General features: G+C 28.3%; 4 protein-coding genes, 1 long non-coding RNA gene and 1 pseudogene across 8 annotated transcripts; 4 read left to right on the top strand and 2 right to left on the bottom strand.

Annotated features, from left to right (window-relative positions):
• LOC145961822 (uncharacterized) overlaps positions 1-2,613 on the top strand; it is a 38,678-nt pseudogene extending 36,065 nt beyond the window's left edge.
• LOC145961696 (uncharacterized) lies at positions 260-1,424 on the bottom strand. The gene has a single exon (XM_083082139.1). It carries the CDS (start codon positions 1,402-1,404, stop codon positions 271-273), a length of 1,134 nt encoding a protein of 377 aa, XP_082938265.1. The 5' UTR covers positions 1,405-1,424; the 3' UTR covers positions 260-270.
• A 1,885-nt stretch (positions 2,614-4,498) lies between the features above and the next one.
• Positions 4,499-17,220, top strand: LOC145961418 (uncharacterized). Of its 2 annotated transcripts, none has more exons than XM_083081576.1 (5): positions 4,499-4,546; positions 14,782-15,000; positions 16,155-16,314; positions 16,683-16,795; positions 17,059-17,220. In XM_083081576.1, the coding sequence occupies exons 1-5, from the start codon at positions 4,514-4,516 to the stop codon at positions 17,074-17,076; spliced, it is 543 nt and encodes a 180-aa protein (XP_082937702.1). In that variant the 5' UTR covers positions 4,499-4,513; the 3' UTR covers positions 17,077-17,220. The 2 variants fall into 2 exon arrangements, with proteins under 2 accessions (XP_082937702.1, XP_082937703.1); XM_083081577.1 differs by having other exon boundaries at positions 16,683-16,799.
• LOC145961414 (uncharacterized) lies at positions 5,138-14,679 on the bottom strand. 2 transcript variants are annotated; one of them, XM_083081569.1, is made up of 9 exons: positions 14,248-14,679; positions 13,827-14,000; positions 10,673-11,296; positions 9,590-9,775; positions 9,331-9,510; positions 7,792-7,950; positions 7,379-7,575; positions 6,912-7,071; positions 5,138-6,404 (listed from the first exon to the last, which is right to left on the bottom strand). In XM_083081569.1, the coding sequence occupies exons 3-9, from the start codon at positions 11,160-11,162 to the stop codon at positions 6,280-6,282; spliced, it is 1,497 nt and encodes a 498-aa protein (XP_082937695.1). In that variant the 5' UTR covers positions 11,163-11,296; positions 13,827-14,000; positions 14,248-14,679; the 3' UTR covers positions 5,138-6,279. The 2 variants fall into 2 exon arrangements, with proteins under 2 accessions (XP_082937695.1, XP_082937694.1); XM_083081568.1 differs by lacking the exons at positions 13,827-14,000; positions 14,248-14,679 and having other exon boundaries at positions 10,673-11,334.
• On the top strand, positions 9,564-11,334 carry LOC145961422 (uncharacterized). Its single transcript, XR_014435636.1, has 4 exons — positions 9,564-10,222; positions 10,380-10,921; positions 11,007-11,107; positions 11,181-11,334. It is a non-coding gene; the product is annotated as an uncharacterized LOC145961422 (long non-coding RNA).
• A 726-nt stretch (positions 17,221-17,946) lies between the features above and the next one.
• LOC145961421 (SNAPIN protein homolog) lies at positions 17,947-20,073 on the top strand. 2 transcript variants are annotated; one of them, XM_083081582.1, is made up of 3 exons: positions 17,947-17,961; positions 18,108-18,294; positions 18,665-20,073. In XM_083081582.1, the coding sequence occupies exons 2-3, from the start codon at positions 18,143-18,145 to the stop codon at positions 18,705-18,707; spliced, it is 195 nt and encodes a 64-aa protein (XP_082937708.1). In that variant the 5' UTR covers positions 17,947-17,961; positions 18,108-18,142; the 3' UTR covers positions 18,708-20,073. The 2 variants fall into 2 exon arrangements, with proteins under 2 accessions (XP_082937708.1, XP_082937707.1); XM_083081581.1 differs by lacking the exon at positions 17,947-17,961 and having other exon boundaries at positions 18,045-18,294.
• Positions 20,074-24,263: the final 4,190 nt, after the last annotated feature.

The raw sequence follows: 24,263 nt of genomic DNA, 5'->3' as shown, positions 1-24,263 counted from the left end.
CTTCCTCCATCTTGGCCAGAACGCATTCCAAGTCGGCGTACACGATGAATGGAAGCTGCTCTTTCCTGTTGTAATTGTTGAACGATAACCACTTGTCCTTATCGCTCGGTAACCGGATAGCGCAGTCGTTCATCTTTCCGCAGTCTACCGTATGTAACTGCAACTTGTCGTCCGAACCAAAGTAATGCAAGCATCTATAAAAGAAAATAAAAATTTTTTAAAAATTAAAGATTTATATACAATTTGCTACATAACTTATAATTATTTAAATTATACACACCGATCGCAGATATATTTTTGATTCTTGTGTTTGCTCAGTTGCGAGCTCACGAGCCGGGATAAATTTTTGATCCATGCGAAATGTCCGACATTGTTGCCGTCTTCCACGTATAGCAGATTCACATGCTTGTCCCGCTTCTGCTGCGAAAGACGTATCGGAACAATGCCGTTCTTCTCTTCGATGCTGTACACGTTGATCGAAATATCGTTGACAAGTTCAAATTTTTTAATCTGATTGACAGTCACTGGAAACTCAATGTCCCGGAGATTCAGCACTGTCGCGTAATGCGGGTACGATGATTCCCGTTCCGCATTCCTTTCGGCGGGATATAGAGCGGCGACCACTGCCCACGCGAAACACGCATTGTCTTTTGATTGTACGTTAATCACCGCTCTCTTCATCACAATCTCCCGCGGCAATTTTATATGACATCCCGCGCGCATAGGATTATACTTATTTATATTTACAGTCAAATTCAATATTCGCGACAATGCCCACCCGCTATCGCGTTCCTGAAATTCTTCCAGCGATGCTAGAGTGGGTTCGATAACGCGACGCTCGTACCACTCGTGTAAATCGGATGTGCGAAAGAGTTCACAGTTTCTCGTATTGGTACTTTTATTTGCGCGCTTATCACCCGACACAAATTCACCATTGAATATAGTGTTCACTTTTACACTGTAGTGTCTTCTTATAACGTCCTGCACATGTTCTATCACAATGTCTTTGGCGTCATCGAGAAATTGACGAGGTTCGATATGGTTTGCGTTAATCACAGCACCGGTCAGAATACGGTTATCGAACGCGGTATCAATCTCGCGCCACACAAGTTCATTTTGATGCGCGCTACATCCGGCACCCGCGTTATTGTCGCCACTGTAATTACCACCACTGGGCATAAACTGTCTCTGCAATCGAGTCTTTGCACCTTCGAGTCGCGCGATCCGAGCAATCAATGATTGTCGATTCCCGATCGATAATCGTAGTCGTTTGATCCGACTTAGCTCTTCCAGCGACTCGATGTACTCGTTGCATCGTTGTAGCCATGCAAAATATTCGCCCAAGGTGGCAATTTGGTTGGATCGCTCCACCAGGTCGCGTTCAGTCTGTTCGATATTTTCCATTTTTTTTTTCACTGAGTGCAAATTGGGCACATATTGCATAGAAATCTTATATACAACGGCTCGCTACACCTTGAACAAAATCGGCCATCCATCGCATTAAGTGTCTCAATTTTATGTTTTCTAATAGCATACATCATTTGGCTATCCACGCCTTGCAATGCAATCATACACGAAGGACATACAGCTAGAGCACCACCCGTGGAATAATAACTGTATATGATACAAAATTTTGTACTACGTGCGTTTAAAGCATTAATTTCCGCAACAGACACTATTTTCTCTCTGAATTCCGTGGAGTTCTCACTGCAGTCACTAATGCAGTCACTGTCAGATGACAACGCGTGATCTTCGTCTTCCATTTATATATATATATATATATATATTATCACACAACACTGACAGAACACTATACTTTTTGACTATACTTTTACCGACGCGACGTGTCGATGCGCGTTCAAATCATGTACTGTGACTTGATGCGCTTCAATCCTCCCTGTATTTCGTCTCTTTTCATCTTTGTGTAAAATAAATAAGTGGTGTATCATAATAATCATTTATTTACATCTCAGAAAGAATTCGTTCTCTCTCACGCGCGGCAAGGGCACAAAGCAGCCGAATATCGGCGCTGATACGTTGCAATTCTTCCTAGAAAAAATATGGAAAATAATTCTGCCCCTAATATTCAATCCTCTTCAAATACCGCTGTTTACCATCTGGACATCGGTTTATGATTGTTTATACTCGTCATAAAACATCCAACACATCCCCAAGCGTCCCCCGCCCCGCCCCGCAGCCCCCGCGCCTACGAAATCCCCTCCGTCCCGCGTGACGTCATTCCCCCGCGTTTATATTGTTTATGTTAAAAAATATATATAATGAAGAGGAGTCTGCTGCACTAGAGTGTCATTTCTTTCGTTGCTCTTCTGTGTTTCGGTGGTCTTGTGCAATGGCTGAAGAAAACGTAATTATCATCGACGACGATACGGATGATGATTACGATGATTGGATGGATCCAGCTGTGGCGGAGAGGATGGAGATAGAGAGAGAGGAGAGAGAGAGGAGAGAGATGGAAGATGATGAATCTGATATAGAACCCTTGGCGAAGGACAGTGATTATGATAGTGACAATAGTGTCGATATTCTTGATGAACGGTTACAAAAGAAACAGCGAGATTTAAGCATACCTGAAATAATGACATACAACGAAGCAACAAAGATATGCTGCATTTCCTATTACTACATGGAAAATGGATCGAAATATTGTATCGAATGCTTTCTAAGTGTACCGTATCAGTTTGAAGAAACTAGTGCTGTTCGAGAACATAGAACCATAGCTTATGTTCATTTGGAAAATTCGAGTATGTCATGCACAGGGTGCAGAAAATGTTTGAATCAAATATTGGCCTGCAACATGTGCCCTATTTGCACAAATTAAATAAATGGATCATGGATAACATTGTAAGTAACTTACAATTTATTATATATCAAAAGTATCTTAAAATAAATTATTATTTTTTTTATTTTAATTAAGATAAAATTAATGTAGCGTTTTTCCTGTTTCAGGAGCTGCCTCCCCCTTACAGCCCGGCGCACCGTCCGCATTATTTTATATTCATTTTTTTTCTTTTTTTTATTTCTATATTTTATTAATTTCTTAAATTTTACATAATTTTACTATTAAGTACACACACACACACACACACACACACACACACACACACACACACACACACACACACACACACACACACACACACACACACACACACACACACACACACACACACACACACACACACACACACACACACACACACACACACACACACACACACACACACACACACACACACACACACACACACACACACACACACACACACACACACACACACACACACACAATTTGTAATACTCATACACATTTTTAAATAAATTTATATTTCAAAAAAATTGCAATTATTTACACGCCTTTTCCTTGCGCTCCAATCCTTTGCGTGCTCTCGCATTAATTAGAAGTCTCGCTATCGTTCTCTCTCGTACGCGATATTATCGTTCTCTCTCACACGCGCGGCAAGGGTACAAAGCAGTCAAACATCGGTTTATGATTGTTTATACTTGTCATAAAACATCCAACACAAGCGTCCCCCGCCCTGCCCCGCAGCCCCCGCGGCTACGAAATCCCCTCCGTCCCGCGTGACGTCATTCCCCCGCGCCGCTGAGATCCCCTCGCGCCTCACCCCCCCTGAGAGGACCTGAGTTAGAACCCGCCTTGTATACCTACTTTACTGCAACGATAACAATGAACTTTATGTGATGACACTTGCTGCGAAGTATTACTTAAAGCTAAAATGAAATCCTATATAAATTATATTTTATATTTTGCAGAATATATGATGAAGAAAAGTGTGCGTCTTACTTCTTGTGTGCAAGTACCCAGAAATAGCAGCCAATTTAATAAAGGCAAGCAAAATAATGGTATGTTTTTTTACTTTTCAGGAAAAAAAGAAGCTTATATAAAGAAGTGATTAAATACTTTGTGAAGTTCAATTAATGATTTGTTGTTAATAAATTGTATTTATTTATTTCTTATCTAATTAAACTATTCATGAAGTATATAGCCACTTGTTTATAAGCAAACTCTTATAGCAATATTTAAATTAGATTATGTTTATTAAAAAATTATCTTTTTAAAAAAGGGTGCTAAGTCCACATCAAAAACTGTTACATATACTTAAAAAATTTTCAAATTATTTTAATTTTGTGTAATATATTCTAGAAAAAATAATATAAAAAATTGCGTTAAATGAAAATTATATAAAATAGTTTACAATGAATGAAATTTAATAACACTGTGATGAACAGTATAACTAACAAAATGAACTCACAGACTTTATATTTACAGATGTTGACATTACTGATGAGGAATGGTTGAACGAAAGTTTAGTAGGTGATTACGTGTCTTGCGATAATGCTAATGTGCGTGATGATGGTAATGGGCTTAATAATGACAATGTGCCTGATGATAATAATGATGATGATGATGATATTGGTGACAATATGATTAGCTCCGATAATGTGCTTGACGGTGATGACATGACAACTTTCAATGCCAACGGCAATCATTTGGAAAAATGCTGTGGTATGTATTAAACTTTATTCTTTATTCTTCCTTCTTAATTATATCGTTATATTGTACTTATAATAGCAATATGTTATATGTACTTAATTTCGTATGTACCCAGATAGCAAGTTGATAACAGAAAGAATTCTTAATGTTCTCTCATGCAAGATTTGGACATCCAAAAATTTCTTTAGAAAGACAACATAATGAGTTCAGAAAGAGCTCTTATGCGTCGTATTGAGAGAGAAAAAAGATTTCTTCTGATAGTCATCAAAAAGATTACTTTTTTTTAGATATCTTGTAATAGAAATCACAAAGATATCTTAAACTAGATATCTGTAGGAGTTCATGTTTATGAAGTTAATAAGACTTATATTCTAAAACATTCAAAACACTAAGAAAACACAAAGTCTTTGGTGATATATTTAGCAAGCTCTCCAAGAGAGGTTTTTGATAATAAAGGACGATATTTTTCTTCATTATATTCATCCTTTACATTGTCATTCACATCTTTTCCTTTGGAGAGCTTATTGCTAAATATTTCATCAGAGGCTTCGTGTTTCTTTAGTGTTCAGAGTAAATTGAAGCTTTAAAGAGAGAGAGAATGAATGATTTCCAAGACATATATTTTATAATATAATATATTTATAATGTAAAATACATTTTTTGACTTTTAATAAATTAAACTTATTGAACTTTGGACGGTTTGATTACACAAGCCACAAAAATAGACAGTCTTGAGACATATATTTGAACAAACGAAGTAGTTTCCTACTTAATTTTGTGCGCTGAATCAGAATCCGGCCTCGGAATTTGCCCATCACGTCAGATTTCGAAGATAAATGAAGTTAAAGATGTAAAAAATGACGTTTTTTACATCTTTAACTTTAATCAATTTCATATATTTATTTTAGAGGCACACAATTTTTTTAAATATTTTTGATAATGCCATTGCATGATACTAGTCTTCTCCTTCAAAATCTTTTTTAATCATCTTCTTACAATATTTTGTTTTCGATATACACAACTTTAAAGATATTAAAATTACAAATGAATACATGTGCAAAATATATATCAGTTCTTTAACTTTCTATAACTTAACTTTCTTTAACTTTCATTCAAATAAGATCATTTAGCTGTTTTTCAGCATTTTAATTTGTACTGTACTGTATATACTATGTATATATTAGTTAAGTTATAGAAAATTTAAAAATTTATACATGTATCTATTTATTCTTTTAATATTTTTGAAGTGTATCTTGGGAACAAAATATCGTACGAAGATGATTAGAAAAGGATTTTGAAGGGGAAGACTAGTACTATAATATATAATGGCATTATTGAAAATATTTTAAAAAGTTTAGTCTCTAAAATAAATACATGAAGTTGATAAAGTCATTTTTTACATCTTTAACTTTATTTGTCTTAGAAACCTGATGTGATGGGCAAATTCCGAGGTCAGATTCGGATTCAGCGCACAAAATTACGTATGAAACTACTTCATTTCACCCAAACATCAAAACCATGCAGACCTGTTATATTTAGAATATTAATCGGAACTTAACATTTTTAATACATATTATTTATAGACTAATATAATATTAATATAAAATAAAAAAATTGTGAAAAATTTTTTAATAGAAATAAAATGAATTATTATGAAAAAAGAAAACAAATCATTATAAAATAAACAATAAACTATAAAGATAAAATATTATGAATAAAAAAAACAAATTTTATGCCAAAAGTTTTCAATTATGTTCAGCGTGTTTTTTTTCAACGTAACGCACTCTATCACTTGCATGTTGTAGCCATTTTTGAATGGTTTCTTGTACATCAAAGATTGTACAATTACGCTCAGATTTAATTATAGTCTCTGAAATCAAAAGTTATATAATTAGGAAATAAAGTTTACTGCAACAAAAATACTCATATTACTTTATGATTGGCAATTTTTATGAGACTCATGAGGACATTTGTTATTGTAATTCATGGATGAAGGATGTTACATTTAAATATTGTTGAATATAGACTTGTAATAATTTTAATTTAAAAATAAAGACTTTTGAACAAGTATCAATGAACAAATTACAATAAAAACAAAATTTAAAAATAAATTTTTTGATGTAAAACTTTAATGATAATGTTTAAAAATAGTAATTACTGTTACCATTTTCATATTAGTAAAACAACTATGGTTATTATTTTTTACAACATAAGTTATTACATCACTAATTTTTTATTACTAATGTATACTAATTTTATTTTTATTATTACTTTTATTACTAAAATAAAATAATAATAAAAATAATAATAATAATAGTGATTCAAAGGAATATAAAAAAGATGTGATGAGATGTGACTGAAGATAAAAATCATGTACCTATTATTATGTCCACGAACTTCATATCTTTTACTTTGATAGTTTTTTTCTGTCCTGTCCATGATAATTTACATGACAATTCATCATTTAATATTAATGTCAAGGCTTGTCGAACATGTTTTTTAACATCTTTACCGCCAATATTTTTAATTATTTTTTTCTAAAAAATAATACAATATGTTAGTATTATAATATAATCAAAAACAGTTAAAATTACAGACCTTAAATTTAATCGATATCGTTAGTTAAATTGTAATAAAAAAGCTTGTACGTTTATTTATAAGATTAAAATGAAAAATAACAAATTATATATTTCTTATGTGGGTAGATAAATAGATAATTAGATAGATAAGACAAATAATCAATGTAATTAGAAATTATTCATAATTATGAGCATTATTGTTATATTGTAAAATTAAAATCAAGTTTTTAAAAAATTTAGAAAGTGTAATACATAAAATACTTACATATTGTGTACGAGCTATTGCATCTTCCCTTAATAATTTATTAAAATTTTCTAATTCTTGAACTGTAACAATCGGAAACTGTGGTAATAGATTATTTTCATTATTTCGCTGGGATTCATTATCATAAAAATCTACTAAATGCATATCAATTGTATTTATCTTATGCAAAATAACTTGTAGATTATGACGACATGCTTCTGCAAAAAGAAACGTAATGTTAGTCAGTTGACATTATTATATTTTAATTGAATTTATACAACTCAATTAAATTTAAACCATTTTTCCTTCTCTCAAAAAGTTACCAAAAAATTGAGTAAAAAATGTATTTAGCTCTATAAATGTATTTATTTAAAAAATGTATTTAAAAATGTATTTATTCAGTATAGCAAGCTTATTTACTGTACTGTACTTACTACAACAGTACGTATGATGTTGATGCGTAGAGGACTCCTTTGTATCATCATTAATTAAAGCATTAGTACATATTTGCTCATTGTCAGAAAAATTAGAATCTTGAAAATGAGTTTCTTCCTGTTCTTTTTGTGCAGATGTTGCAATTCCTATTGGTATATCTATTTAAACCAAAACAATAAGATTCATTAACTTAAGATAAATAATATAATTTCGCTTATACATACATATAATATCACATTTATAATTTAGAATTCGATTAAATCTTTTATAAAATAATGGTTTAATGAAAAGTTCAGTTTATTGTTAATAAAATAAAAATTAAATTTAAATAAAAAGAACTAATGTTTGAATTTTTTCAAATCAACTTCAAACAGCGTAGTAAATAAAAAATTTCTGTACTCAACTATTTTTACAATTTTTTAATTAGATCTTAATCAACATTCTTGAAATAATATTGAAATAATGCTTTTATAAAGCATATTTAAAATAAATTAAAAATTAATATTTGTAATTAAAACTTTTTTATGCAGTACATGCTGTGAATGCACAACAAAACTTACTTGTATTAATTACACTGAGAATTTTAGGCTTATTATGTAAAATTGACAGATCTTGATTATGTGAGCGATGTGAATCTAAAGAAAAAAATTGGATATTCTGAACAAATGTTACATAATAATAGAGTAAATTTATGTTCTATGTTTTTTTTTCGAAACTTACCAACATTTTTCAATTGTAAATTTTCTTTCATGTTTACATGTTCTTGAAATTTCAAATTTTTGTCAATATGTTCATGAACAGGTTTAACAGTTGTTTTTATTTCTTTTATTGGTTTGAAAGAATAATCTGCCAAATAATCTCCATAATGATTCATCATTTTCAAATGATTCATTAGAAAAATCATTATTGTTGTTATCATTATTTTGCTTATCTTTTTGAGCATTTTCATAGCTGCAAGACTTTGTTAAATCTATTAAAATAATTAGAACAAAAATGTTAAAGACATCAATAAAAGCTTCACAATTTAGGGAATACACAAAGAAATGATCAATTTTGATATAAAAAATTAATACTAAAAGATTAAGATAAATTAATACAACAAGACAATTATTTTGTATTTTCTGTATAATATTAATATTAATGTAGCGTCTCAATCAAAAATCGTACAAGAAACTAAATCAAAACGAAACTATTATCTTAAAAACTTATTAAATTTATATGTAAATTGAAACTTTTTTTATAAATATTAAGAATTAATATTAAGAATTCTTTTTAATTAGGGAATTATCTTTTAATTTATATACATTTTTAAGTATAATGAAGTTATATTAAATATAAAGAATTATTTGTACCTTTTTTTTTGTTCCTGTTGAAGTTTCTATTTTTTTGTTATTAACATGCGATTTATAGGTTTTTGGTGGATCCGCTATTACAGGCGCAGCATTCGTCTTAATACTATTTTTGACTGTTATATAAACATTATAAACTTTAATTTTATTAGTATTGTGTTGTTGGAGAAAATATAAACTAATACTTACGTATCGATTCGTCATCATTATCTTTCTCGTCAGTAGATGAATGTAAATATGCCGGTTTTTTAATAATACGTTTCTTTGAAAGTTTCTGAGAGTTACTAATAATGTCTACCAGTGCCTCTTCATCGTTAGTAGAAATATCTACCACTGAAATTTCTACAGCTCTGGCTTCATTATAAGTACCTTGTATAAAATAATTTTAATAATAATCACAGTAAAAAATGTTTAAGATAACCAGTTACTTATCATTAATTGAATTTACCAAACGGTCCTAATAGTCTGTTGTACTTTATTGTGTTCCAATTTTCTTTTGGTTCTGATGCTTTTTTACATTCAATGGTGACATTATTATTTTTCGGTGGCCATCTTAATTTCTTGATCTTTATATTTAACCAACATGCTGGTACAGTAGCACACCAGTCGTTTGAAAAAGCAACGAAATACATATCTGAATGTAAAATAATGTTTAATTAGATTATATATAATATTATATACAAATACTACTTTTATTACAATTTTCAATAAGAAAAAATGTGATTACTTGTAAACTGACGTCATTTACTTGTATGAAGCATAGGGAAAAAATAGTTAGTATCTCCAAAAAATAATCTAACAGCTTTGTTAGTAATTTCAGTGGCTTTAAATTCTTTTAATTTTGACCATTTATTACCACAACAGATTTTTAGGTCTAATGAATTACAGGGATAATTAGATAAAAACTGTGGATCTTTCAAAGTAATTCCGAGGATTACAGGATGATTATTTTTTTTACCGATATAACAAACACTACAAATGGATCCATCGCTTAAGTAACAACAGCAATCTGAGTTTCGTTTACATGATAATGTAAAATTTTTAAATTTTATTTCATCATGGGACGCAGAAACACCCATAGGTAGCTGTTTTTTATTTGAATTTAATAGTAACGGAAATAAATCATTTGAATTAATTTCTACTTTTGTGACATTAAAATTTGCCATTTCATCTAATCGTTTACGTAATTGTGACAATGGTTTATCACTTTTTCGTAATAAATGTTTAATATTCTTTAGATAATTTTCAAAAGGAAAACAACTGAATGTGTCTAATGGTCCAAACTTCATTGCATCACTTGGAAGATGAATGGCATTATGAATATTATAGGATACATTATACGGTCCATAAAGTATTTTAAAAACTTGAACAAAATGTAGCAATAAGTTATACGCATATTCATTGTTATATTTATAATCAATTGGATCGCATAAGATACGTATTGCACAATGCAAAGAATTATAATGTTTCATATTTGCTTCTGGTAAATATCGTTGTAAAACAATCGGACCTACATATAATAAAAACGTACGATGTTCAGTAGCTTTCCACCTGCAAAACTCATCCAAACTTCTCACTTTTCTTGCAAATTCTAGTGGAATCCATTTTGCTACAGATATCAAATCTTCTGATAATTTATTTTTAACTGCAGTTGAAAACTTTACAGTCTTACAACCATTAATACAAAGTGCTAATATCTTTTTTGCTATTCCTAGACATACGAGGTACATATAGTCCAATGGGAAATGAGACACCATTGATAAAGATATAAGTTCAAAAGGTGTTTTGTCTTGACGTTTATGATATTCAGCATTGGTTCGATTTTTAAAGCTTTCATCTGTTCTTAATTGTGCATCTTCTTTCAGAAAAGCCATTTTATTATTACCATAATCACCTTCTACTTCGCATTTGGTACATGCAAAAAATCCATTATGCCCAACAATGCCAGTAACAAAAGCTCTCGCAGGTGCATCACATAATACAGCTCTAATAGATATCATGTATTTTTTTTGTTGATACATAAAACCATTCTGTTTTAGATGTAAATATTCGGCACAAAATTCATTAAGTATTTCTTCGGGTTGTGAAGGTTTACAGTAGCCATGAAATATTCCAATTACAAATGGTTGTAGACAATTTGAATGAGCAATCTGTCCTAAAAGCGTCCATAATACGCTTTGAGAACTTTTTGAGATTGGCCAATTAGACCATCCACATGAAGATTTAATTGTAAATTTTGTTCAATATCAGTATTAGATAGAAGTTGAAGCTGTTGTTTTAATGCATGCTCAAGACCATAGTGCAAATATTCTCCTGAATGTGTTTTTGTTAATTCAGTTATTCTTGGTGTACGTAAAAGTGTACGTGCATCTAATGGAAATCCATTTACACCTGCTTCTCTGAATAAATGTAATAAGGCATTGACTGAATTATGTGGCAAATTATATGTGATTGCCCATATGGAAATTTTTTCACGTAAAATATTCATTGCATGCCACATTTTGTTACATTTTTCACAATCATCATAAACGTTATTATTGATAAATTTTCTATAATTATTTGTTGAATTATATTGTTTTAAAACATTTTGTAATGATTCATTTTTTATAGACTCACTCTTTTCATCATGTAAAATTTCTTCATAATCTTCATTTATATCTACAACTTGATGTAAAACTTCTTTCCGATTCATAATTGTAGATAAATTTACATCATTTTTTAATCGAGTTGATATTTTCAAATCTCCGCAATCTTTATTCAAAATTAAAAAATTTTTGAGACGGCGATTTTGTTGACTTCGCGAAAGGTCCCGCAATTTTTTCAATTTGGGCATTTTTACGTCTAAATATTTTATTTTTATAATTAACCTAATAAATGAGACTTATTAATTTAATTAATCTAATATAGTCAGTTTTTTAACCATCGGATAATTTTATCCTCCGGTTAAACTATATCTTTGTTTCTTTTTAAGAACGTCTATCTGAAAAGAGACAAAGATATAATTTATCTGGAAGTTATCCAACGTTGAAGAAACTGACCATAAGTCCTATTAATCAAAATTAGAATCAATTTCTAATGTTCTTAAAACAACATTCTGAAAAACATAATTAATATTTTTAAAAAATGGTAACAAAAAAATTTAATAAAATTATTTAGTTCCTCTTTATATTTTTGTTATTAAAAACTTTTGTTAAATAAATTCAATCTTTAACGAGTACATGTTTTTTTAACTGTAAACCCAATTGTCATACTTTTATATTTAATTTTTAAAAAAGGTTTTGGAATTGATATGGTTTTGATTCTTTTAAATATAATGTTAAATAAAGTTTCTCCTTTTAAAATTTTATAAAATGAATGTTATTTAGGATTTTTAGTTAGAATTAGCGACGTACACAAATTACTATAAATTTTAACGTTCCAATAAGAATATTCAACTTTTTGTATATATTTTTTTTATATGTAAGAATATTTAATTATTACTTTATCCTTTATTATTAAAAAATTATTAAAAAGATTATAATGGAACGAAAAAAATGAAGAGAATGATTATTCCCAATAAACAAAACATAACAGTATATAATATTATTTCTCATTTAACAATGTAACATGCAATAATAAAAATGCCTTGTACGTAACAATTACATTGTTATAAGTAGGAAATTATATAATATTGATGTTATACAGGGTGACCCATTTTAACTTAGGCAGCCAAATAACTCGAAAAATAAGCAAGATAGAGAAAAATGTTTTAGACAAAAGTTGTATGGTTTCGAGGGGGCCATAAGATGGTATCATTGGTTTGACCTTGAAGAGTCATTTGAAGGTCACGTGAAGGTCACTTCAATTTTTTTAAATGGAACATCCTATATATTTTTGTACATTCTTGTAGCTCATCTCGAGAGCTTTCCAAAACACTATAATTAAGTACATTTTCGTTAAGTACTTTTTGAGTTATGAGGCTTGAAATAATTTCTTAATTTTACATAAACCGTAAAATATCTTGTAAAATATTCATTTTTCGATTACCTTACCTTAATAGTTTTATGTACAAAATAATGAGAGGAATCAATTGGTGTAAAGAAAACACATAGTTGTTTCGAAGAAAAAATATGTAATTTGCAATTAACAATTCCATATTTTTTCTTAAAAACAACTATGTGTTTTCTTTACACCAATTGATTCCTCTCATTATTTTGTACATAAAAGTATTAAGGTAAGATAATCGAAAAATGAATATTTTACAAGATATTTTACGGTTTATGTAAAATTAAGAAATTATTTCAAGCATCATAACTCAAAAAGTACTTAACGGAAAGGTACTTAATTATAGTGTTTTGGAAAGCTCTCGAAATAAGCTACAAGAATGTACAAAAATATATAGGGTATTCCATTTAAAAAAATTGAAGTGACCTTCACGTGACCTTCAAATGACTCTTCAAGGTCAAACCAATGATACCATCTTATGGCCCCCTCGAAACCATACAACTTTTGTCTAAAACATTTTTCTCTATCTTGCTTATTTTTCGAGTTATTTGGCTGCCTAAGTTAAAATGGGTCACCCTGTATATGTTACTGTTACTTTTTGTGTTGCTTATTTTTACATTACAGCAATTCTACTTAAAAAATTTATTGCAAAGTAATATTAAAATTAATCTGCAGAAAAAATTAAATTATCAAATTCTCACCTGTATATGTGTATTATCAGAAGATGTGGTGACGTTAGTCTCGAAAGTTTTAATTAGATCAATAGATTTTCTTCAAGTTTATATTATAATAAAAGAGATATATGTTCCCTATACAGTTGAAGATTCCCAGTGAAACAGTCTCTTCTTGAGAAAATATCCTGTCCTATATATGTCCTACATATGTGCATAAATACATTACATATATATTATTATAGGTATTTTGTTTCATTTGTCGATACTATAAATATAATTATATAATAAAAATATATTAAAAATTATAAATTTGGTTAGGTTATAGATTATTTTGGATTTGATTATGTTTAACATTTATATTCATTACTTTAATTACATCGTGCATTTTTTGTACTTATCTTTGATAGCATTTATTGTTTAATTAATATTTATATCATAAACCTCTTACCTATAAATCATAAATCAATCACACATGACAACACGATGCATTCTTCTATAGCTGCACAAAGAATAAAGTACACCGCGGAGTCAGTGTTGATATGCGGGGCCGGTTTCAGAACAAAGATAGAATGATATTTCAAAGCATTCAGAGCGTCTTCCCGACCGCAGCCACTGTCTGGAGCACATGTATATTTTATAATGCGCAAGCGCGCGAACAAATCTAAAAGACATCAGATACAAGAACACGTTCTGTTGTCTTAATTAAGAAATCTATTTGACCAGCTGAAAAAAGATTTCTTATTGATCTCGTAAAATTAATTTCTTAAACAAGATATCTTAAAGAAATCTTATAATAGACTTCTTAAAATTGAAATCCATTAGATATCATATTGAGAGCTCGGAGAGCAATCTCTGATAAGATTTCTAATTGAGGTCTTTTTGACATTCGTGCTGGGTATGTACTTGTGTAAAATAACTAAACAGATAATTTTAATGATACTTATAAAGAGAAATAAATATTTTTCTTTTTTATCTTATACAGATGCGTGTCGTACCGAACAAAAAATTATTAAAAATCTCACAAAAGAATACGAGACAGTTGGAGATAATAATAAATTTAATAAATAACGCAGGACCAGCTAATACAATATATAATAATGACGAAGTCCAATTATTGCCGGAATTTCCGCTATCAACAGTTGACGAATTTTTCAAATTTGACACGGATCTCCAAAAGGACAGAGAGATTCGGAAACAATTAGTGAGTACTTTTCTGTTTTTGCGTCTATTTCTTTTTTCTTCTTCTCTTTATTTTTAAATGTGAAATAAATGTATATTTCTATAATTCAATCAACAACAAAAATTCTTTTGTAGAGATAAAAGTAGAAGACAAAATCTAGATATTGAATATACTGGGTGTCACACTAATTAATTCCTCTCATTATTTTGTACATAAAAGTATTAAGATAAGATAATTAGTGTAAAAAAAACACATAGTTGTTTCGAAAAAAAAAAATGTAATTTGCAATTAACAATTACAATTTTTTCTTAAAAATAACTATGTTTTCTTTACACCAATTGATTCCTCTCATTATTTTGTACATAAAAGTATTAAGGTGAGGTAATCGAAAAATGAATATTTTACGATTACCTCACCTTAATACTTTTATGTACAAAATAAGATATTTTACGGTTTATATAAAATTAAGAAACGATTTCAAGCCTCATAACTCTACAAGTACTTAATGAAAACTAACTTAATTATAGTGTTTTGGAAAGCTCTCGAGATAAGCTACAAGAATAATAACGCAATGAAAAATAAATGGTTCCATTTAAGAAATTGAAGGTGACCTTCACATGATCTTGACAACGCTATTCAAGGTCGTACTAATATTACTGTGCATTATTTGAAACCCTATAACTTTTATAGGAAACATTTTTGTCTGCCGTTCTCGGTTTTCGAGATATTCGGCTGATACGGGTGGTCTGACACACCCTGTATATATATATATATATATATATATATATATATATATATTTATTTATTTATTTATTTATTTATTTATTTATTTATTTATTCATATAATAAAAACAATTTTGAAAAATAAAATAATGAAAATAATAGGCTCAACATAATAATAAATTACTAAGGGGTAAAAAGGCAAATAAAAATCAAAAGACACGCGGTTATTAGTGCGCAAATTTAGATATATAGTATAAAATATTTACTTAAATTTACTTAAAGCGTAATATATAACATTCTTTTAAATTTTATTACAATTTTTGCTGCCTTTTGTCGCTTAGTAATTTTGAAAGAAGCTCTTAAAATATATTAAATTCATGTTTCCTTTTTCTTCAATTCAAGCGGCTTAAATTGAAAATATTATTAAACATTTTTGTAACATTCTGTTATAGAAAAGGAAAATTGCAAAAATTGGAGGAAACACTTTCATTCCCAAGACAAGGAATATTATAAAATACACATTATCGGATGAATTGTGCCGCAAATTATCATGGACAGGCCAAAAAGGATCAACGGCAATTAAGGACACAAGTTTTGTCACAGTTATTATGGGTAATTATTATTTCTTTAAGATATATTTTTATTTCTCCTTTTTATGTAATATTGCTTAAAAATAGTTGCACCTTTAATGTATTCGAACATCAGTATTCGAGATAGTATCTAACATATGCTTAGATGTAACGTGCACTTTTAACTTTAAATTTTTCTTCAGAATTATTAATAAGATCTTACTTCAAATTTCGTTCAAATATTCTTCTACACTTTATACTCTTTCCAATTTTTTACGGATCAAAATTTTTATATTCTTTCCAAAAGTTACAAACGTTTATAGCTATACTTTACTTCATGACTACCCTATTCTAACTATTGGAATTAAAGCACAAAATATTTTAATAATTATGTAACAAATCGTTTTTCAGCATACGTTTCGGACGACGAAAAAAGTAATATGCACGATATTAAAAAGACCATCCAAGAATGGTTACGACATGCGGGAGATCGCCTCAACTATTTAAGAAATAAGGAGAAAAAGGTTGGTAAATTATTGAAAATTCCATACGATATTATTTAAAAAACAATAGGGCTGTATAATGTTGCTGCATAACATTTTTAGTGTTGAAAATGAGAAAACATTGAAATTAATATATGTTTTTTAATATATGTAAATGTATATCATCTTATATCATATTTCACTTATATATTTAATTTTGTGTGTGTGTGTGTGTGTGTGTAAAAAATTAAATTCTATATTGTAAAAAAAAATATATTAATTATCTTTTGTATATTTTTTTACAGCACTATGACAACATATGAAGATTTTATTCAACAAAATGAAGATTGTGACGATGTGCGCAATGGAATGCTTGGTCATCATCGCGTATTGATGCTACTAGACTAGTTGTACCATTGAAAACTTTGTATCAACCAAAATATAATAAAGAAATGAACTTAAAATGATGAGTTGTCTTATTTATTATAGAATAAATCAATAGCTATTTTACCGACCGAATTACGCACGTCTAAAAGTCGTCTTAATTGAAATGTCTGAGACGTCTTTATGACATCCTGAGTGAGACATTTAATTATATCTTGATTGGGACGTCTTGAGTGAGACGTCTTAAAACAATGCCCGATAGATATCTTAAATCGGGACATAAGACGTCTTAAAGACGTCATAAAGATGTAATTCTGATAACTTCTTAAGACGTCTTTAGAAATTTCATGACGTCTTTAAGACATCTTTAAGACGACATAATGTTGTGTGGGACGGTAGTGTCTTTGCTAAGTCCCAGCGTAAGCAAAAAAATGCACTCCGTGTATTATTACGCGAGTCGGATTGAGAGTATAACTCGATATTTTTATTTCTCATATAACCGCTCAACGGATCGAGTTCTTAGTAGAATTAATCGATAGCTTGGGTTTAAATTAAATAATAAAAGTGTTTTTATTTTTGCGCTACGTGCTCTGTAAACGGAGATATCATGATGCAAAGTCTGAAATGTGAAAATTTCGATTAAGAAACGTCGTCATGGTCATCGTCAACTCCTCTTAACGTAACAAAGAATATACAGAAATACGTTTCCAACGTCTGCCACAAGAATGCGCTAGCAGTGATTCACGCGACGCAGCGTTAGTAGCGCTTTGTGGCGTTAACGGTGTTTATAAATATGTTGTAAAAGGTTAAGTGTGTCACTTCAGGTAATTATATAAAATAATAATATACATATAACATTTATATATTTAGATTAGATTGTATCTATATTATTATTTCAGATTATATATATATATATATATATATATATATATATATATATATATATATATATATATATATATATATCAAGAGACACGGTAGTGTCTACTTCACTACAGCTATAACATGGACGTGGACACAGCGAGTGACAATACATCTATCGACGACAAGATAGATGACTTTTGCGAAAATCCGACGCGGGATGCATTAACGGAAGGTCTTATGAGTCTCTTGAAACCTACGGTGGATCAACTGGACGAGAGAATTCGCGCCACAAGGTGACGTCAAGTTTTCTGTTCAGCGCGCATGCAATAATAGTAACATTTATTTTTCGCGTTTCTTCTTGCAAATTTACGTATATTTATTATTCTTATATTTCTTTCACAGTACGTACTATTTATTGCAAAATATATGTTTATTCATCGAATTGTAACGATAAAAAATTGCGATTTACTTACACAAGCAACATATATATCTTATTGTTACCTATTTTACAAGAATTCTTGAGCATTTTGAAAATCATTTTCAATTTTCATATATAATTATTGGAATGTTATCAAAAATTGTGCTTCTATCATGTACTACAAGTTGCGTACAAAAGTTGCGAAGAGTATTATTTTTTATGCATAACTATTCTCTTTGTTATAGGATATGTCAAATAGAGCTGAAGCAGCGGATTGTTATTACTTAACATTGATTACTTTGCAAGTTTTATAAAAGAAATTTCTTACAATTTTCACCATAAATTATGGAAACTCCAGTAGTTAATTTATCAGATGAAGAACTCAAGACAGTTTATGATCCTTCTGAGGATTCGTATCTTTTAATAGATGCTTTGGAAGAAGATTTAGACATTCTGCATGCGATGAAACCTGTGATTTGTTTAGAAATAGGTAGTGGTTCTGGTATAGTCATCACAGCTCTAGCAATGGCATTGAAAAAATATAATGCTCATTTTATTGCAATTGATATAATCATTATAACATAGAATATTGAAATTCAAAATTTCAAAATTAAAAATAATTTATGCTTTGCGAAAGAAAATTAAAAATGAAAAGTAGTTTATGCAAAAGCATAGAAAGAAAAAATCATTATAACATAGAATATTGAAATTCAAAATTTCAAAATTAAAAATAATTTATGCTTTGCGAAAGAAAATTAAAAATGAAAAGTAGTTTATGCAAAAGCATAGAAAGAAAAAATCATCATAACATAGAATATTGAAATTCAAAATTTCAAAATTAAAAATAATTTATGCTTTGCGAAAGAAAATTAAAAATGAAAAGTAGTTTATGCAAAAGCATAGAAAGAAAAAATAAATACTCTATGCTATGATGATATTACATACACACACGCACACGCATGTACACATATACAAACATATTTTTATATCATCATAACGTAGAATATTTAAATTTTCAAAATTAAAAATAGCTTATGCTTTGCAAAAGGAAATGAAAAATAAAAAGTAGTTTATGCAAAGCATAGAAAGAAAAAACAAAAAGACACATTTATAAAAAATATTCTATGTTATGATGATACACACACACACACACGCACAGACGCACACGCACAAACTAATCATGGAAGAAGTAATGGAGTCAGTAATTGAATTATCGTCATCGTTACATGTTGAGGCTGAAGCGATTTTAAAAGAAATCATCATAACATAGAATTTTTAAATTTCAAAATTAAAAGTAGCTTATGCTTTGCAAAAGAAAATTAAAAATAAAAAGTAGTTTATGCAAAGCATAGAAAGAAAAAACGAAAAAACACATTTATAAAAAAAAATATTCTATGTATGATGATGTACACACACACACACACATATACACACGCACACACACACACAAACATATTTTTATATCATCATAACATAGAGTATTGAAATTCAAAATTTCAAAATTAAAAATAACTTATGCTTTGCGAAAGAAAATTAAAAATGAAAAAAATGAAAAGTAGTTTATGCAAAAGCATAGAAAGAAAAAATAAATACTCTATGCTATGATGATATTACATACACACACGCACACGCATGTACACATACACAAACATATTTTTATATCATCATAACGTAGAATATTTAAATTTTCAAAATTAAAAATAGCTTATGCTTTGCAAAAGGAAATGAAAAATAAAAAATAGTTTGTGCAAAGCATAGAAAGAAAAAACAAAAAGACACATTTATAAAAAATATTCTATGTTATGATGATACACACACACACACACGCACACACACACACACATCATCATAACATAGAATTTTTAAATTTCAAAATTAAAAGTAGCTTATGCTTTGCAAAAGAAAATTAAAAATAAAAAGTAGTTTATGCAAAGCATAGAAAGAAAAAACGAAAAAACACATTTATAAAAAAAAATATTCTATGTTATGATGTTGTACACACACACACAAACATATTTTTATATCATCATAACATAGAGTATTGAAATTCAAAATTTCAAAATTAAAAATAACTTATGCTTTGCGAAAGAAAATTAAAAATGAAAAAAATGAAAAGTAGTTTATGCAAAAGCATAGAAAGAAAAAATAAATACTCTATGCTATGATGATATTACATACACACACGCACACGCATGTACACATACACAAACATATTTTTATATCATCATAACGTAGAATATTTAAATTTTCAAAATTAAAAATAGCTTATGCTTTGCAAAAGGAAATGAAAAATAAAAAGTAGTTTGTGCAAAGCATAGAAAGAAAAAACAAAAAGACACATTTATAAAAAATATTCTATGTTATGATGATACACACACACACACACGCACACACACACACACACATCATCATAACATAGAATTTTTAAATTTTCAAAATTAAAAATAGCTTATGCTTTGCAAAAGGAAATGAAAAATAAAAAGTAGTTTATGCAAAGCATAGAAAGAAAAAACAAAAAGACACATTTATAAAAAATATTCTATGTTATGATGATACACACACACACGCACACGCATACACATTTAAATATTAATAAAAATTAAAAATATTATTTCTATAACGGGCTGAGGTTCTTGGATTGGAACTTCGGCCTCGGGCTCGTCCTCTCGACCGTCCCGCTCTAGCCCATCGTGCACGCGGTTGTTCTACAATAAAAGAAATATTTTAATGTTATTTTATTTGAATATAATATTTAAAGAAGAACTGCACGGATTAACTATATTGAAAGTTAATAAATCTAATTTTAATATATGTACATTCAGATTCATGAATTTAACATTACGCAAAATACTTTTAGTCTTTTAAAATATAAAAATAATTATTTGTGAATTAAAAATTTCTTTTGTAAAATATAATTTATACGACACAAAAATTCATGAAAATAAAAATTTTAATTCTATAGAAGGCTAAAAATACTTTGGGCAATGTTAAATTCATAAATCTGAAAATGTAATAGATTTATTAACTTTTAACATAGCTGATTCATTTAGCTGATTCCTTTATAATTAACGTGCCAATTATATAATTCAAAATTATTTACCTCTTACTTGCCCCGCTGTCGTTATCGGTGACGACGGCGGCGGTGGCAGCGGTGACGACGCTGACGGCGATGGCAGCGGTGACGACGTTGACGGCGGCAGTGGCGGTGGTAGTGATGCCATCGTTGGTGGCGGCGATTCTTTTTGTGTTTCCATTAATTTTTGTGTTTCCATTAATTTTTGTATTTTTTTTTTAAGTATTATATTTTCTTTTAAAGCCGCTTCAGCCTCAACACGTAAAAAGGACGACAATTCAATTTCTGGCTCCATTTCTTCCATATTGTAGGTTCTGAAAGAATGGAAACATATAAAATATATATTATAAAATATGTTTAGAAATGATAGTAGAAATGATAGATAATAAATGATTAATCTTCATTTTAATCTTTTATTGTAATGCATATATGTATTGTGTGTGCAACACAAATATGAATTACAATAAAAAATAAGTAATTACAATAAGTGAATTACAATAAAAATAGTAAAATAAATTTTTATTCCCTTGTTATCTATCATTTCTTTCGCATATGTATTAATAATATAATGTGTTACACTTACTTTTTAGGATTTTCTTCATTTTCCTTTTCGTTAGATCTGAAAATAGTAATGTATAAAATATATTGTACAATATAAAATATTTTTATATTATGTATTACAATAAAAGATTAAAATAAAAATTAATTCTTTGTCATCTATTTTTATTATATATTTCTATATTTTTATTATATATATGTATTACAATATGTATTACAATAAAGTGTTAAAATAAAAGTTAACCAAGTACTGTGTGTGCAATACATATGCATTATAATAAAAGATTAAGATAATAAAATATTAAAATAGATTATAAAACATTTTTATAATGAAATAATAGATTGTTATCTATCATTTCTATAAAAAATTTTATAATATTTTATTATTTTATATATTTTATTATTTTAATCCTTATTGTAATGCATATGAGTTGCACATACAATACTTGGTTAACCTTTATTTTAATCTTTTATTGCAATACATATATATGTGTTATACGCAGAAGTACATATAGTTACGTATCGCAACAACTAATGGTTAGTTTTAATTTTAATCGTCTATTTTAATTTTTTATTATAATGCATTTGTATTGCGCATGCAACATATAGTAATATATATGTATTATAACAATCATTAGTTATTGCGATGAGTAATTATATGTATTTGTATGTATAATACATATATGAATTATAATAAGACATTTAAATAAAAGTTAAACAGTATCATGCGTGAAACATATATAATAGAAGATTATAATAAAAGATTGAAATAAAATATATAAAATAATAAATTATATTATAAAATATCTTTATAGATATTATTAATAATCATTGCTTACCTTTTGTGAGTTTCATTATCATTAATTGTTGCTGGTTCTTTTTCGTTTCTGGAACTGTAAATGTATAATATAAGTTATAAAATATTTGTACAAAAATGATAGAAAACCCTTTCGATCAGTCCCATATAAAAGAATGTTGTAATGTATCAACAATAATTTCGTGAAGACTGCTTCATATTCTGCATTATTTACGAACTGTGAAAAAATATTTAGGTAAGTTGCCAACACTACCGTGTCTCTTGATAATTTGTCTTTATTATCCTTACTATTAAAAATAGAATTAAATAACTCACTTTTTCTCCGTTCCATTTATATATTCAATGATAAATTAGATAAGCAAAGCAACGATTATTCATTAATGGATTTATAAGTATTAATTGTGAATAATAAATGTAGATTTCTAATGACATATTGATTTGTAATTATCCGTTATTTTTGCAATAAGAATAGCAAAGAAGTTTGAAGGATCTGAATATCTATATAGTAAGCAAAGAGGACCGTCGAATTTTAATGAAATATGACGGGGGTGGTGGCGGGTTCTTTGCTCATTTATTTAAAGATGTTTAACATATAGTACAAAAAAGAGTAATATCCCTAAAAAAATTACCCTTTTAAAAAAAAGGTAAAAAAAGGTGCTAAGTCCGCGTAAAAAACAGTATATGTATTTGCAAAATAGCGCTGCTATGTTGAATAATGTGCTAATGAAATTAGCAGCGCTAAGTTTTTTAACTAAAATTTTTTTATATGTATTAATTTTTAATTTTTATATAAATTTTTATTTTTTTTTTATTAATTTCTAATTTTTAATTTTTTTAATAATTTTTAATTTTGTATTTTGTATTATCATTTCTTTTTTTTTTTTTCAATTAAACTTTTCAGGATATATGCATATGATTATTGCAATGTATATGATTGTTCATATTTTCAACGATTTTTTATAATAGATATATTACAATTCATTTAATATCATTTTTCTTTTAATATTGGAAATAAAAAAGAAATGTATATTTTATAGTGAAAATTTTTATTCAGTTGGCGCAACTTTTTAATATTATTTGTAGGAAATTAAAACAATTATTTTGTACAATTTTTTTTAGTTAAAATATTTTAAGTTTTTATTTTCAGTTAGCGTAATTTTTGGATATCATCATTTTTCTAGGATGTAATGTAGAAAATTAAAACAACTATTTTGTATAACTTTTTTTGGTTAAAATATTTTTATAAGTTTTTATTTTCACTTAGCGCAATTTTTTTGATATCATTATTTTTGTAGGATATACAATTTTACACAAAATTAAAATAATTTGTAGAACAATTTTTTACGGTTTATTTTCTTATTACATGTCTATTCCTCTATACTTATTCTTACATATA

The sequence above is a fragment of the Camponotus vicinus genome, unplaced genomic scaffold (genome assembly GCF_025532165.1).
Source record: "Camponotus vicinus isolate PSW18456_S1 unplaced genomic scaffold, iyCamVici1.0 SCAF_11, whole genome shotgun sequence".
NCBI classification, from domain to species: domain Eukaryota; kingdom Metazoa; phylum Arthropoda; class Insecta; order Hymenoptera; family Formicidae; genus Camponotus; species Camponotus vicinus.
The sequence above is the reverse complement of the archived record's forward strand: the minus strand, read 5'-3'. Positions and strand labels throughout refer to the sequence as shown.